Consider the following 15,411-nt stretch of genomic DNA (forward strand, 5'->3'; position numbering starts at 1 on the left):
CCCGATCACCAACCAACCAACACTGACTGGCGTGATGAAGTACGGTCAGGTACAGTCAAACACTCCCCTGCATGACCGGAATGACATGGTGAGGCATTCATTATAAAGTGGAATACTAGGGGGCTGTAATTATATGCATATATATTTCCCACAGGTTTCCCTTGCTAATGGGACATGTTGCCTAAACGATGTTTCACCCAGTTGAAATCATGGAACTTGCTCACCGTAAAACAAATCGCCCAACTTTGTGCTCCAAGCCCAATTTCCCCCGTACCATTGCTTTAAAAATGAAAGCCGGCGGAGAAGACGAAACGGGTGGGAGGCGTAAACCTGCGCACCCCAGGCCCCACCCTTTGTCCCCTTCACCACGGTGTCGTCGTGTGCTTTGCTTCTGACGGCGCGGTGAAATTGAGGTCAGGTAGCGGTGATCTCTCTTGGAGGTGTTGCCTGGGCCGCGCTCGTCCAGCCATGGCACGGCACGTCGCGTGCCGTGCCGTGAGGCGCTAAACCCGCGCCCTGCGACGACGCGTCGGTAAGCGCAGGCACAGCATGAACGGCACAGAATATGCCCGTCATTCGCCACGCACGTTGCAAAGTGAAGTGTGATGGCTCGGCAGCACGCTGCAAGTGTGTGGATGCGGAAAGGGCAGCCACAGACCACGTTGAGTTTTGTTGATTGGAAACTGATTTCTTTATTATTGCTTTTTGTGTTTTAGTTTGTTGTCCTTCCCCCCGCACCTGCGATTAGCACTGTCGGCTGCGTATGGTGCGAGAGTAGTTCTACCTACATACACAGGCTACCCTGACTGCTCCAACCTCAGCATCTAGCAGTTCTTCATCTTCTCTTCATGAGCCATGATCAATCCATTGCTGGATGAAGGCCTGCCCCAGCCATCACCACCTCTCACGGTCCCATAATATGACAATGTGACAAATCAATTTTGAGTAAATTGTTGTGGTCGTGATGTGGGCATTGAATTGTGAAGTCCATTAGTTATGATATATGAAAATAGTAACATGTATACTTCGGCTAAATCCGAGCAGACGAGATGAAAACATTGAAACGCGGAAAACAAGACAAAAGAGAAAGATTAGTCAAGAAACTATGAAATGTGATGAAAATAAGGATCAATTATTGTATCAAATGCTGATTTGAAATCTGATAATTCATTGAATCGGGGAGGAAGGTGAAACGTGATAACCTGAGCAGTCGTGCTGCCCGTTTCTAAAAGCAGACAGATCATTATTGTGCATTAAGATGCAATGTGGCAGATACTGAACTTTTCCGAAGTTGATAGGCTGCCTGGCTCATGTATGGAAATTCGATAAAAACTGCTCCTCAAGGAAGGACCCATACATCCCAAATCTAACCTCCACGCAACAGTCTTGAGACTAGAAAGTTAGGGCCTTCTTGCAACTGAAGGAAACTAAAACACGTGTATGGATTATGTAACGTTTTTCAACATGTGTTTGTCCTCCAAAGTATTTCATTAGCAGTACAGAAGCTGACGGGTGGCAGTTGGGGCAAAATGTGTTTGCTTATTTGAAAACGGTCCTTTAGCATGGTTTATGTCTCCAAGTTTTGAATGACCCTTTGATCAATTTGGACAGTTTTCTCTACGGTGTGACCCTGATTGCAACACCACTTTACCGTATGTTTTAAATCATCTTAACGAGTGTTATCGTGACCCCTTGTTACGGACAGACCAACAATGCGAGTGCATTAATACTTTCAACTCGAGTTGGAAAGCATTAAGCAGTGGAGCCATCGCCAGATCAATGAGCTATGTTCCTGCACAGTCACATGCCCCTCCTTGCCTCAGCCGCTCGTGCCAAGGCTGCCTCCCTGCATAAACGCAACCATCGCTGACGAGAGAGGCCATCTGTTACTCGTCCAGACATGTTACGTGATGCTACCGGCATGGTAAGAGCAGCCCGTACACGTCTCCAAAGCGAAATGATCTCGAAATGCCCGTGCACGCTAGGTTCGGAGAGTTTGAGCAAGCACGTAACATGATGCTTGCCGAGGTCTCTGTCTGTGCCTGTTTCATACTTGCGTGCAGCCAGATGGCTCGTTGGAGCACTGCTATCTTGCAGTCAGAAGGTCCACGTGTTGAAATTCGAGTTGGGAATTGACCGAACCCATCATCTACCCGGCACCCAAACATGTTGCACTACCTTCGTGAGAAGTCACCAGCAACTATTTTACCGAGTAATGCTTTCTAAGCTATTTAGCTATTTTTCAGAAACGACCTGGCCACAAATGATAGCTCACGACCTGGCCACAAATGATAAGGACGTCATGAACAAGGGATTATAACCTTTAAATGAAATATGTCTGTGTCACCGCGGCCTTACAAATTGCACACGAGTGGATGCAATGAATATCACGTCGCGGTCTGCTTTTCGCTTGCAAGTTTCAGATTTACTGAAATACACCCGTCCTTAGACGGGCAAAAGGCGAGTAAAAATATAACATTTCTCTGATGTCTTATTGCGCAGCGGTAATTAGATCGGTAAAGATGTCACAGCTGGACCAAGGCGACGCTGTCATTCGGCTCTTGCGAGATTGGGGCGTGACGTCGGCTCGGTCACGGCTGCTGCTTGACCTGGTGACCTCACGGCCGGGTCGAAGTCACGTCTGTTCGGCGCCGTCATCAGAAGCTCTTAATTTTCTCCTTGGTCAATAACATCGACGCGTTGCCAATCCCGTGCGGTCAGGTCCCCGTTCCGCACTTCGCCATGAGTCTGGCCGTTCGCTGTGCAACGAGGAAGGGACAATAAATCCATGTCATTTAATTAGAACATTAGCTTCCGAACACACGTCAATAGTATTGCGGATGTTTTCGGGTTTTACCACGTGTCGTTCGGCACTACAGCTGACGTTTGGGAAAGTTCCTGAAGAAGCTCCCAGCAGTTGGAGTGAAACGTCTGACATTGTGCCGAACAGCACACAGTATGACCCTGAGAGCTACATGTCAATATTTTCTAGTGTTGACTAAAATGTTCACATGAAGGTGGCTTCGTTGTGAAACATACAGGGTGCGTTAAAAGTGTTGTTCTGTTACGGAGACACTGATCCTTGCTTTGGAAATGTCATCAAATCAGAATCAGAATATGTATTCATACTGGAGGAATCCGATGAGCTATGAAGCTCTTTCACAGGTATCCAGTAGGACATCACCACCTCAAACCATGCTCTTTATCTTGTAAAAAAAAGTGCATATGTTTACTTTGACATAAGTTTGTAGGTGTAATCAGAATTGTTCACAATAAAAACTGAAGAGAAATCACGTACACAAACAAACTAAACTTTGACAAATTACAATCGGCTTGAACTGTGGCCTTGAAGCAGTTTTTTTTTTAATTGTGCCCCTGGAACATGCAGGTTCTTTCCCTGTTGCCAGACTGGCAAGAGTGATTTATCAGCGAGCCGCTAACTCGTGGACTTAAACTGCTCCCTCGTACAATACCTTCGGGCACCGTGCTCTCAGCATTTTTTAGGGTGTACATTTTTCTTTGCTAGTCCCCAACGGACTTTTTGGCAGAATGGATTTGAGAGCCTTGGCACGAGGGGCAAGGCCGTGCCAAACGCATTGTGGGGCTATTGTTCGTGGAGCTTTCCTCGCTTGTTTAGATCTCTTTACTCGTTTCTTTTTACCCCCTTCAGTCAGTATTCTGTCATTGGAAGCGTGTCTTCCATCATCGGCAGCAGACCGGCAACAAGACCTTGCCACCTCAGCGGCTGCAAAGCTTGCACACGTATTATTGGTGTCCCACCTTTGTGCTGAGGCTAAGGAAATATTGGAGACGCGAGTTCGCCCAGAAAACAATCAACGTGTTGACCGCGTATCGTGTAGAAACTGTCCTGCCATGTGCATTGGTGAAACTCGGAAGAGGCTGGCAGGCAGATTCGTGAAAGTGTCACCATTGCTGATCTCACTAAAACCAGTCGCCAAACATTTTAAATTCACAGCACAAAGACAAAGATCCCTCATATAGTAGGGACAAGCGCTCTTAGGTAGCATCTATGAAGGTCTGCAATGTACACAGTTCAGATAATCGTCACTGGTGTTGGCTGTGGGAATCGAACTCGGGTCGATTGTTTAGTAACGTGGCGCACTAATGTCTAAACTACTGCTCCACAGCCTCTTGGATGTGACAATTTGTGGCCTGTTATCCAGCTTGACTGAGTTGTTCTACTGCAGACAAGCAAGACTCATCTGGAGGCTCTGAACCAACACATAACCTAGCCTTAATGCAGATATTGATCTCCACTAACTACTTGTATAGCAAATATCTTCACAGACAACGCATGCTGGTTCAATGCCAGCATAGCTGCCCGTGCTAACATATCTCTCTCCCCACCCATCCATGGCACTGCAACCCTCTGGAAAGTTTCATGAATGGAGGAAAAAAGTCACCTTCCCATTCATCAGGACCTCACTAACGTCCCTCATCATTGCTTGAAGTTACACAAGCCCTTTTAGACCCATGTGCTTAACTTTAAACAATATGAATTCATATTCTTTGGGTCTTTCAGTAAAGTCACGTAGATAGAAAAATAATAATAAATATCTCTACGTTTCTATCGCAACACAAGCAAGCGTCATCAAGTGATATATTTTTTCTCCTGATGACGATTGTTTGTGTTGCGATCAAAACGTAGTGATATTTTTTTTTTCTATCTACGTGACTTTACTGAAAAACCCAAAGAATTTGAATTCCTGCAGTCACGAAAGCTTTAAGTCGAGATTTAATATGAATTCAACCCCAATGAAGGTTGGAAAACTGAATGGAGTTCAAAAGAACTCACAAACAAACACCTTGTGAAAGACCCAATGCAGAATATCCCTGGTTTTGATCTTGCATGAAGCTCATGGCCCACTCTAAACCGCATCCACAAAAACCATTGCAGATGCGGGATACCTGATCTAGAAGTTTAAAGTTAAAAACTCCCCAGTGTGCGACTGTGGTCATCCAGAACAGGCCATACACCATATCACGACAATGCCTGCTCCACAAATACGACGTAGACATCGCAGCAATACACTCCACTACTCCTGACGCTGCTGTCTGGCTTGGCCACTGTTAATGTGAGATTGTAGTTGTTGCTCTGCATCTACATCAGCAGCCACACGACAAAGAAGTGCCATGTGGGCTAGGTTCGGTTTCACGACCCATGTATGTGTCTGCACATGTGGCATGATATACATTTTTAAAGCAGCAATTGTCATTCCACATAAATACATTTGCAGGAATGCAGGTTGCACTTACGATCTAGGCCCTTTATCTTCTGAAGCCTTTTATCATCAAAGGGCTTATTACATCCAATAGTCACATTTAGTCAACTGTTAGACCCACTGAATGGGATGTCAACGCTTGATGCAACTCTGTGCACTTTTCAGACAAGATGAACTTGAACTGTTTTTGTGTAAAGCAAAATTGATCTGATAACACGCACTACGCAATCACGCCAACCAAGATTATTTCAGTTGATCTTTCTGTAGAAATAAAAAAAACATACCTTGAAACTAAGGTGACTGCTAAAAGGACATTAAATCGTGATGAATGCGCTTACTAACGATATTGAAAGTTTGATGATTTTGGAAGGTGATGTATGACTAATGCAATGAACTGTGAAATGTTTAATTGTAACACTGAATATTTTAGATGTGTAATGTAGTAACTTGGCGGGAGACGACCTTACGGGTAGCACACTCTTTATTTACACCAACTTATATTACACGGGTGGCTAATCTGCAGCCTAACCCACGGGGTTCCCCTGGCTACACCCACACGGGCTCTTACGCCCCGTAGCTTCTCGGAACCCACCCGGCTGGGGTGTCCGTCTCGACTCTGGGTCCCACAGCCTCGTCCCACATGGACGTCAGACCACGGGTCCCACAGTCTCGCCTCCGAGCCACACAGGGTCCCGGCCCTTACAAGGACAGCGGAACTAGGGGTCTCAGGGCCCTACCTCTTCAACTCCGTCTTCGATCTTCCACTGGTTAACCACTCCCCGAGTGCTCCCGCGCGTCCCCCTTTATAGTCCCTCATGCGGACGTCGCTGAGAGCACCCACCCCAGTTGACCAATCACCGCGCGCTGCCCACGATCCTATTTCCCACCTTGTGTCAGCGCGCACAACCACGCACCCCGCGCCGCCCCGTGATCTCTCACTGTCGGCGCGCGTCACCACCACCACTACAGATGCACACTGGGACATTTTGCTTCGTTGTGGTAGTTTTAAGTGGTCCTCATGAAAATTTGCTCAAACAAGACCGTAGCCGTATAGATTTCAGACCACCAGGGACCACCCACGTGAGACCTACTCCATACAAATAGTGCTTCCAAATATGCAGGAGCCGTGTATTTCACAGGTAGGCACACAGGGAACATGCTGTGACATTACATTAATTAAATAAAGCATTTATGTCGGGTTTAGAGCAAAGCGTTTTGCTGCAAAGTTTGTAAAATGTGTGATGGAGTGAAATTTGAAAACAATTTTTCTTACATGACCTGCACCCTTTGTGTTCTCAAATGTTTTGTTATTGTTAACCTCATTACTCCCAGGGCCAAATATTCTCAAATAATGTGCACGAGTTGTTGGTGAACATTAATCAATCACCCACATTCACCTTCGAGGCCACTGTGTGCATCCTCGTGGATCCAGCTGTTTGTAAACATCCACATTCTAGAAAATGGCAACCAGGTTGTTTATACACCAATTAAAGGTTACGTTGTAAATTATGATTTGTTTGTCAATAGGTCAACGGTACAATAAGTCACATTACTCGGCTAGCACACACAAAGCTTTAATGTAACGTGTACTAATGAGGAGTCAATGCATTATCATTGTGCACTGTGACTGCCTTCAACTAAGAAGATGTATAGCTGCAGTGTTTGTTTTTCTGCTGTGTAATCTGGAGGTTCGTTTTATTGCCCATAAGCTATAATACTTAGAAGTTCAGCACTTGTATTGTTATGCAAGGCATCCTTAGTGTCCACAATGAAAGGCAACCTATTACACCGGCCCTTTAGTCCATTCAATGCTTTCCAAACTGCCTGTACATCATGTGTGACATCGCTCTTGTACTCAAAACCATTCAATATACCTACCTTCGCTTTGCAATCTCACCTCACAGTGGTGTGATGAGGAGTGAATGGAAGTCCTAGCTGTTTGTTTTGTCTGTCTGGGATGATATCCGCATGCCAGTGATCCGGCACTTTGGACGCCAAGGTTAGAGGATTGTGTGTATCTGTTACGCTTGAAGGTTCCCAGGAGATGGCAGTACAGCAAATTGGTTTGTGAACCCCATTTGTTCAGAACTTTTCAGTGTATGCGTGAATTTTCAGTGGATTTTCTGGTTTTAGATGCATGACCCTTCCTGAAAAGATTATTGAGTTTCGGTGACAATATAACATTATTCCTATTAAGCTATCCAAAATAGTAAGGAAACGTAGCAAGGATATTTTTGTCCAATTCCTTAATGAGTTGTTTTTTTGCATGCTGGAGGAAACCAGTGTCTCGAGAACACGCATGTGTGTGATGGATTAACTCTCAATTTTAAGCGCACAGTGAGGTTGGCTACCTACTTACCATACTCCCTATGCATGTGCAGTGTAATGGATCACTACGGCGCGTAGCGCCAAGTGCCATAGTAATGGGCGCAGAGGCTAACACACCGTGCAGTACCAGTGGGCCAAAGGTGAACGAGGGGACACGGGAAGAGTAGCTGAGAAACGTCTGGAGAGTTCCAGAAAGGGGGCGTGGTTAAGGGCGGAGCCAGAGAGGGAACAGGTGCGGTGTAGCCTGGAACCGTCGGGAATATTCCAGAGGTGGGCGCGGCCGAGGGTGGAGCCACGCCGAGAAGGATAAAAGGGGAGCTCCGATCGTATATCGGGGCTGTCTGCAGGTGAAGTGGAACCCAAGTGCTACATCTATGACATCGTGGGTCAGACAGCACGCTGGCTAATCTGACCCGGTTATAGTTATCCCGCATACAAGAGGAATAGGTGTATTATGGTCCTATGTGTAACAAGAGTGAGAGATAGGTGTATTTAGTCCCGTGTGTAACGGTGTTACGTAATTGTAGAATAAACGCTGTTGCCTCCTAAATAGTGTCTCTGAAATCACTCACTCCACATGCAGTTTTGACTCCCACTTGATAAAAGCACACTCAAGACCTACCTCCACTCTATGAACGTCATATCGAGTCGGAATCCATTGTTTGGCTTCAACCTTTCACCTTCTATTGTGGTATTACATTGGCACAGCAGTTTTGTATAAACAGTGTTTATAAATCCACCGGTGTATCCTCAACGTCTATTATAAAATGATACTGCTTATATGTCAAAGGTACTAAAATAATAGTAAACTTTAAACAAATGTATGCTGAAAAAGGGCATCTGGCCGAAAGGATGGTATGATTTTTTTGCAATATATTTTCATTTTAACTAACAGACGGTGTTAATAAAAACTTGGTGCTACACTTATCATGCATGTACATTGAACTTATTTCGCACCGCACAAAGGTAGCCAACCATGCAGTATTGTTTGTAATAATACCTGATTGACAATCAAAATGTTGTCAGTGGCTGTCTCAGCCCATCATTCCATTGTGGTTGATAAAATAAAACCAATTTGTGTGAAGTCAACATTGTTCATTCTATTCACAATATAATTTTTTAAACTAAGGGAATGTGGAATTTCCACCACTGGCTTCGGCCCACGGATAGACAAGAGCACTGCCGAATGCTTGTTTAAATTGCCCGTTCCTCTGATTAGTTTGGTTGGCTATGTACGGTGCAAAACAAGCTCAATATACATACATGCGTATGGCATAAATGTATATCCCATCAGCTTCTTGCATCACGCATGCACAACAGCAAGTGCACAAATATTCACGGCGTGAACGGTAGGTCAGGCGCGAAAAATTCCCCTGGGGGTCCAAAAGCGGAGCCATCAACAATGACATTGATCGCGTTAAAGTAGTAAAGCAAGGCCACGGCCGTGCACCGCAATGTTTGCTGTCAAGCCAGCCATTGCGGGGTAAGAGTTAAACACGGCGACGTGTTGGAGCAGGGGGTGCGCGAGAAAAGGCCACGTGGCCTTGATTGATGTGAAAGCGTCGCGGTAGGTAACGCGGCCAGCGCGTGGATCCTCCGCTCCTGGCGGACTACCGCTACCGCGTGCGACGTGAGCCGTTGACCCGTGTGCGCCCGGACAGTTGTGAACGTCAGGGCTGTGGGGCAGCTGCTGCCAGCTGCTACTGTTGTGGGATCCAAGTAGTGCCACTCTTTTTTCCCCCCAAAAGTATTTTACTGAACGAACGATTCAAGTACACACAGAGGGCATGTATGGGAAATGACACCGGTGTAGACACAATGCAAAGTACAATGATTATTACCAACGTTTTGTATTTGTAACCTGTCTATGCCATGTGTTTCAATAAACTCTACATCCCTGGGGTCGGATAACACTTTCTCAGGGACGAATGGGGTAGGGGCATGCTGGCACTTTCACATACTGCTGCTGTCAACTGCTGGTGCTGCTTCATACCCTTGCTTTTTATATGACATGTCCAGTGCCAAGTCGTCATCGGAAATAATGATTTGCGCGTTCAATAGAAGGGTGCTGTAACAATGTGGGTGCTTCATAGCGATGCACCTTAACATCGCCACAAAGCTCTGGTGAATGCTCCGAATCTGTTTCGCTTTGAAGATTTGAAGAAAACGATTTGTTTATATAGACAGAAGTGTGTAGAGGAGTTTCCATGAGTGGTGTGGTTTAAACTGTTATGATCAAAAATGACTTGGATGTCCTTTCTCAAGTATTTGTCTTAATTGGGTGTCAGTGTGGCTCGGTGGTGATGCGTTTGTGCTTCACAAGAACAGTTTCTTGGTTCGATTCCCAACTGAGGGTCCTTTCTGCGTGGAGTCTGTATGTTCTCCTGTTCTGCATGGGTTTCCCCCAGGTTCTGTTTTTACCCATGGCAATTTTCCTTACAATAAAACTGGCATTTGCAATACATCTCAATGCTAAAACATTACCTGCAAATTATTCAATTTGGATTGAACTTAGAAAAATCGCTCCCTTCTGCAAAAACTCATCAGAACCCTCTCTTTTAAAAGTGTTGAGACTCGGGGAGGCTTCTCCTGGTAAAAAAATAAAGCAAATAAATAATAAATCACGTGTATTCTTGATGGCTATCGTTATTGAAGATGTTTTCCTTTGTACAAATAGACCCAACGGGGTAATGTTGTGTCTGACAAGAAAATCTGCTTTCGTTTGGTAAAAAAATTACACGAAAAACCATGCTGCTTTCAGCATGCAAATGGAGGCGGGATGTCAATAAAATGGTGAAGCCGCCCCTCCCCTTTACAGCATTTTGCAATAGCAGTAATGTAGAGCGTGTTGGATCTCAATTGAAGTCACTTGTTACACATGTAGTCTTTCAAATCCTTCCGAGCCGTTGGCTTGTTTCCCCCCAGTGACAGGCCTCCGAATCCATCTTGTATGAGGTTGTAATGCTGAGATGGTGTTTGATGTGTGTGAATGTGCCTCTTTAGTTACATTTATTTATTCTTTTATTTTCACATTTTGCTTTAAACTTGCATTGCGTAACCAAACTGGGATTCGTCATGGAACATGTGACACGTCTTGATTTTAAGTTTTCGTGACTGCAGGAATCCATAATCTTTGGTTCTTTTGGTAAAGTCACGTAGGTACAAATATAATAGATCGCGACGTTTCGATGGCAACACAAGCAACCGTCATCGGGTGAGACAAACACAGCAGCAGGAGTTCTGCTGCTGCAGCTCTCCTGCTGTTGTGCTTGTGTCACCCGATGACGGTTGCTTGTGTTGCCATCGAAACGTCGCGATCTATTATATTTCTATCTACGTGACTTTACCAAAAGAACCAAGGAGTATGTGACGCGTTCCTCGATGCGAAGGTTTCTAAAGCACTCTGTGCAGGCACTTTCAATGATTTCTTACCAGAGGCAGTTTACAAGCTTCTGGCATGGCCGACATTTCTGTGCACGAATCAAATAAAGTTTAGGGAGCCTTAATGACACGAACAAACGTATCCGTAGAAGTCGCTTCAAAGTAAGCGATGAAGCATCGGTGTGACTTCAAATACATTTCTGCACAAATGTCGCGCAGACATTGTTCACCGAAACCTTCAGTTGCATAAAAAAACTAATCCGAGTAATAAAAGTTTACACTTTAGTGCAGTACATTTTTATGGCATTCAGTGGCAGTTCCAAACTCTTGAATGAAGAGACAACTAAACCACATCACCTGCTGTGATGGGAAGTGACAGGAACGAGCGATTTGCTGGCATTGTGGAAGCATAGGAAAGTGAGTCGGTGCTCTGCTCGCAAATGAGCCTTGGTGTCTCATTTATGTGTTTGGGCAGAAAAAGTTTCCAACGATATTTGGTGACAAGTTCCCAAATCCTTATATATTTTTCTGCAGATAATAAAGACATCTGATCAAATACTAGATAAAATTACTTTTCTAATGACACATGCATCGCATCTGAGATCTGCTGGCATTCAGTGAGAACTCCCAACGTTGTCATTATGTTGATGAAATTCATGAAGCCATCGCCTTCCTGTTCCATTTGTTCAATACTTGGGACGATGATACTCTTTAGTTCGTTTCGGTAAAGTCACTTAGGTAGAAATGATGATAACCTAGCGAGAAGAGATAGCCCATGGTCAAGAATGACAGAATGGCATTCAAGGAATGGAACGCGACTGAGAAGATGGAGCGATGAAATTTGCATGTGTGCAGGTCCTAAGTTCATCCAGCATGTTATCTGAATAGTCAAATATATAATCAAATATTTTCATTGGTACAGTAATGTGTTATTTAAAGCATGGAATATCCCAGCTGTAATTATACATATATTTTTAACGCTTTACAACTACGGTTGAAAGCCTTTATACATGAGCTCTGTTCGTCTGTCTTGTCCATCTGTTTGTAATGTCATGACTATAACTCTCGTGAAGATGATCCCACACGAACCAAACTTTACTACAAAGTTTTCTTGCTGTCAGGAACTGGCCCAAGAGAAAACCGACCACATGGATGAAAGGACTGCCCAATACTTGGGAGACCCAAACCAGAGAAAAAAAATTCCCTTTGCAAAAATGCAAATGCATTTGCCCCAACAACTATCTGTCGGATTCTGGAATATTAATCATTATGTATTTCCGAGAACAAACGCATGTTGGAAAGTACTACATTATTAATGTGAACGCGTGATTTTTCTTCGTGGTTTTCTTGCAGCACGATGACTCTGACTCAGAGGAATCGGAGCGGCCGGGCAGCCCCGAGGTGATGAGCTCCACGGGTAGCAGTGGCACGAGCCTGAACAGGGAGGACCGCTTCGGAGGCCGGGCCGAGAGACGACCTCTGCTTAGCCCTGGTGAGGCCCCCGCCCTCCCCACCCAATTCCTCTCCCCTGTCTCACACACTTATACCGCTTTTCTGCTGGCCAGGCCAGCACTGTGCTCTGCCGATTGGGTTGTTTTCTGCTGGCTTACTTGAAATGTAGGCTGACACGTTCAGCGTGCAATGTGCTAACCATTGCGCCACTGCTCCACCGCCGAATATACAACAACTTATAGCATATATAGATACTATTTGTTAATTTGATGCGCATTAAACGGAACAATTTGTGAATGCATATCATCAGAAAATAGTGTCATGGCCATGTCAGCCAGTGCTTTAGACATGTACCAGAGGACTTTGGAAAAAATGGCTTCTGTGAGATAAAAAAAATCCTTTTTAAGAGTTTTGCTCGGTTTGAAGTTATATTCTTGTAAAAACCCAAGTCAGTGACAGTTGTTAAATGCTCTTTGGTAGAAGGCTTCTTTTTATTGTAAGAAATCAAATCTATATCTATCATTTGTATGATATCGATGATGGGTTTTACACAATGTATATCGAGTTTGTAATGCGTAGTGCGTGTAAATCTTAAACCCCAAGTTGTTCATCTTATTGCTGTTTTTGAGTGTTGTTGGTAATTCGTTTAATTACAGTTGATTGTGCGTGATTTTCTTTTGGTGCGGTCTTGCTTCTGCGGTGATAAAACCTGGCCAGTCGGCGCTTGACCAGGTCTGTTTAATAGAATGTTTCACGTTGTAAATTGCAAAGTCAATGTTACTTTCTCAGTCCACTCGGTGCTTTGCGCGCTGCTTGCAGTTTAATGCGGTGGGTAAAAGTGCTAAAGACTAATTGATATACAGAAGCTATTAAAGGCTGACTTGAACAGAAATTAAGGCATTAAATTGAACAGCCTATTGGTGTGTGAGAGTTTCACATGATTGTATCTGCTGTGTGCGCTCAAGCGATCGTAAAGTGTCATCGGTGAATGCGAACCCACAGACTAATTGTATCTTTGCATCACCTGGCAAAGCCAAATGCTTAAGTTGGGATGTTTTGTCATTTATGCTTGTAGAAAATGTGTTCAGAGACACATTTTTTATAAAATTAGTATGTTAATTGTTGATATCACATCCGAAATTATAGCAGATATGTGTTTTTTATATGCAACCTTATCATATCAAGGTCTTATTTTTAGTTGCTAGTTTTGATTAATTTTATCATAAAACAATATGTATTTATCATTCACACATTTTCATTGTCTATATGAAAACATACATTTTTCTATGCATCTTATACAATATACACTTTGTAAAAATAAATGTACAGCCCTTTGTCAATCAAATTCTGGATGAAGGCCTCCTCAAGCCATCTCAACTTATCATGGTCCTGTGAAGTAGCAATCCATGTTCCCTCCTTGGGCTGCCATGCCATCGTCGGTATTAACCGCTGGCGCTCGTCCCTTCGAGCAGCGTATGCAGGCCAGGCCTCTACCTCTTTTCCTTATTGAGTGTTAAGAACTATCCCCCTAAGCTTAACTTAACGAGCCAACCTGAACCGAGCACTGTCCCTACTACTGTATGTATGTTGAACTTCTTTCGCACTGTATGTAGCCGACTGTGCTAATCAGAGGTGTGATGACTTTTACTCATGAACCACCCTTGGTAGTTTTTGTAGCTCCATTGACATTTTTCGTTGGCGTTTTGCTCCATGCCTTTAAAGTGCTGTGTGTGCTTATTGTTCTGTCGCGCAGAAACGGAAAGTCCGACCTTACGGAGGCCCGATCTGTTTGATATCACACAGCGTGCCGAGATGGGTCAGATGGCCTCCATATTCTTCAACAAAGGTACACGCATTATTGCACGGGACATGTCTTTAACTCTTTTAGCAGTCAGCAGTGACCAGAGGGCAGTTAATTAACCCATCACGTCCCACCTGTGGAGTGGTGACATAACTAAGAGAGCAATGTAAGCATTTCAATTTGGAGAACAGTTTCTGCTGATTTATAAAGAGGAATTGATCTAAAATGTGACCAATGTCATTTTGAATGGATCTCGTGGAGATTTGATCTTGTTAGTATCCAGTATATGTTGTTCTTCCTTTTGATGATCCAATTAGTCTCAAGCAAAATATATATGAAATAATCTATAATTTATAGACCTTTTCCCATCCACTGCTGGATGGAGCCCTCCCCACGCTGTGGCAGTTGTGGGAGTCGTATTACCATACGTTACCATACGTTACCATACTTTACCACATTGCTCAGTATAGTTTCTGAATGTGGGAGCTTAGACTGGTTTCGATATCACTTGTCATGGGAATCCAACTCGGGTTACTTTTGGAATAATAATAATCTTTAAGAATAAATATGTCTCCTTTATTGTCCTGGGATTATCACAATACTGTAGGCCTATTATTACAACTATTTTCTATAATAATAAACCTGCAATAATTACTTTATTAGCAAGCGATCGGCATATATGAGCACGCTGCCATCAGGGCCAGCTGCTCTGCCACAGCGTAACCGATGAGTTGAATCAGCGTGTCATCGGTGTGCAATCGGAACATTGCCATGACGACCAGTGGCACGTTGCCGGAATACCCGGCTTGAGTAATTAACGTTAATTCGGCGTTAAACTGGTGTTGGGTCAGCGTGTGGCTTCTCCGGGCCAGTAAGTGCTGTGCCAATGCAGCACCGGCCTTGCATAATTCGCTAAAACTAGCATACAAACCTTAAACACTCCCCCTCCTCCTCCCCCCATGTTCTCTTCATGGGACTTGGGCAGCAGCGTCATCTGTAGAATCCATCTGAATGTGGTGGCTGAAAGAGGCGCTTGGTCTTAGATTGCAGTATGCCCGAATGTAGAAAAACTAGCTAGTACGGCAGCGCTCTGCTACAATGTTCCGTCTTGGCTCAGACATTGACTGGATTGACCTGTGCAGTCCACTCGGTTGTCATGGCGGCTGTAGAAGAAACATTGTGAAGTGGACCCTGTCTCACCAGCTG

General features: G+C 44.3%; 1 protein-coding gene across 4 annotated transcripts in view; it reads left to right on the forward strand.

Annotated features, from left to right (window-relative positions):
• The window catches only part of SLC38A12 (solute carrier family 38 member 12), a 242,252-nt gene that overhangs the window by 38,347 nt on the left and 188,494 nt on the right, over positions 1-15,411 (forward strand). For all 4 annotated transcript variants that reach the window (XM_078610855.1, XM_078610854.1, XM_078610852.1 and 1 more), the window contains exons 5-6: positions 12,306-12,444; positions 14,158-14,250. In XM_078610855.1, coding sequence (XP_078466981.1) covers positions 12,306-12,444; positions 14,158-14,250 — 232 coding nt within the window. The remainder of the gene's footprint in view (positions 1-12,305; positions 12,445-14,157; positions 14,251-15,411) is intronic.

The sequence above is a fragment of the Lampetra planeri genome, chromosome 35 (genome assembly GCF_965212315.1).
Source record: "Lampetra planeri chromosome 35, kcLamPlan1.2.h2, whole genome shotgun sequence".
Classification (NCBI taxonomy): Eukaryota; Metazoa; Chordata; class Hyperoartia; order Petromyzontiformes; family Petromyzontidae; genus Lampetra; species Lampetra planeri.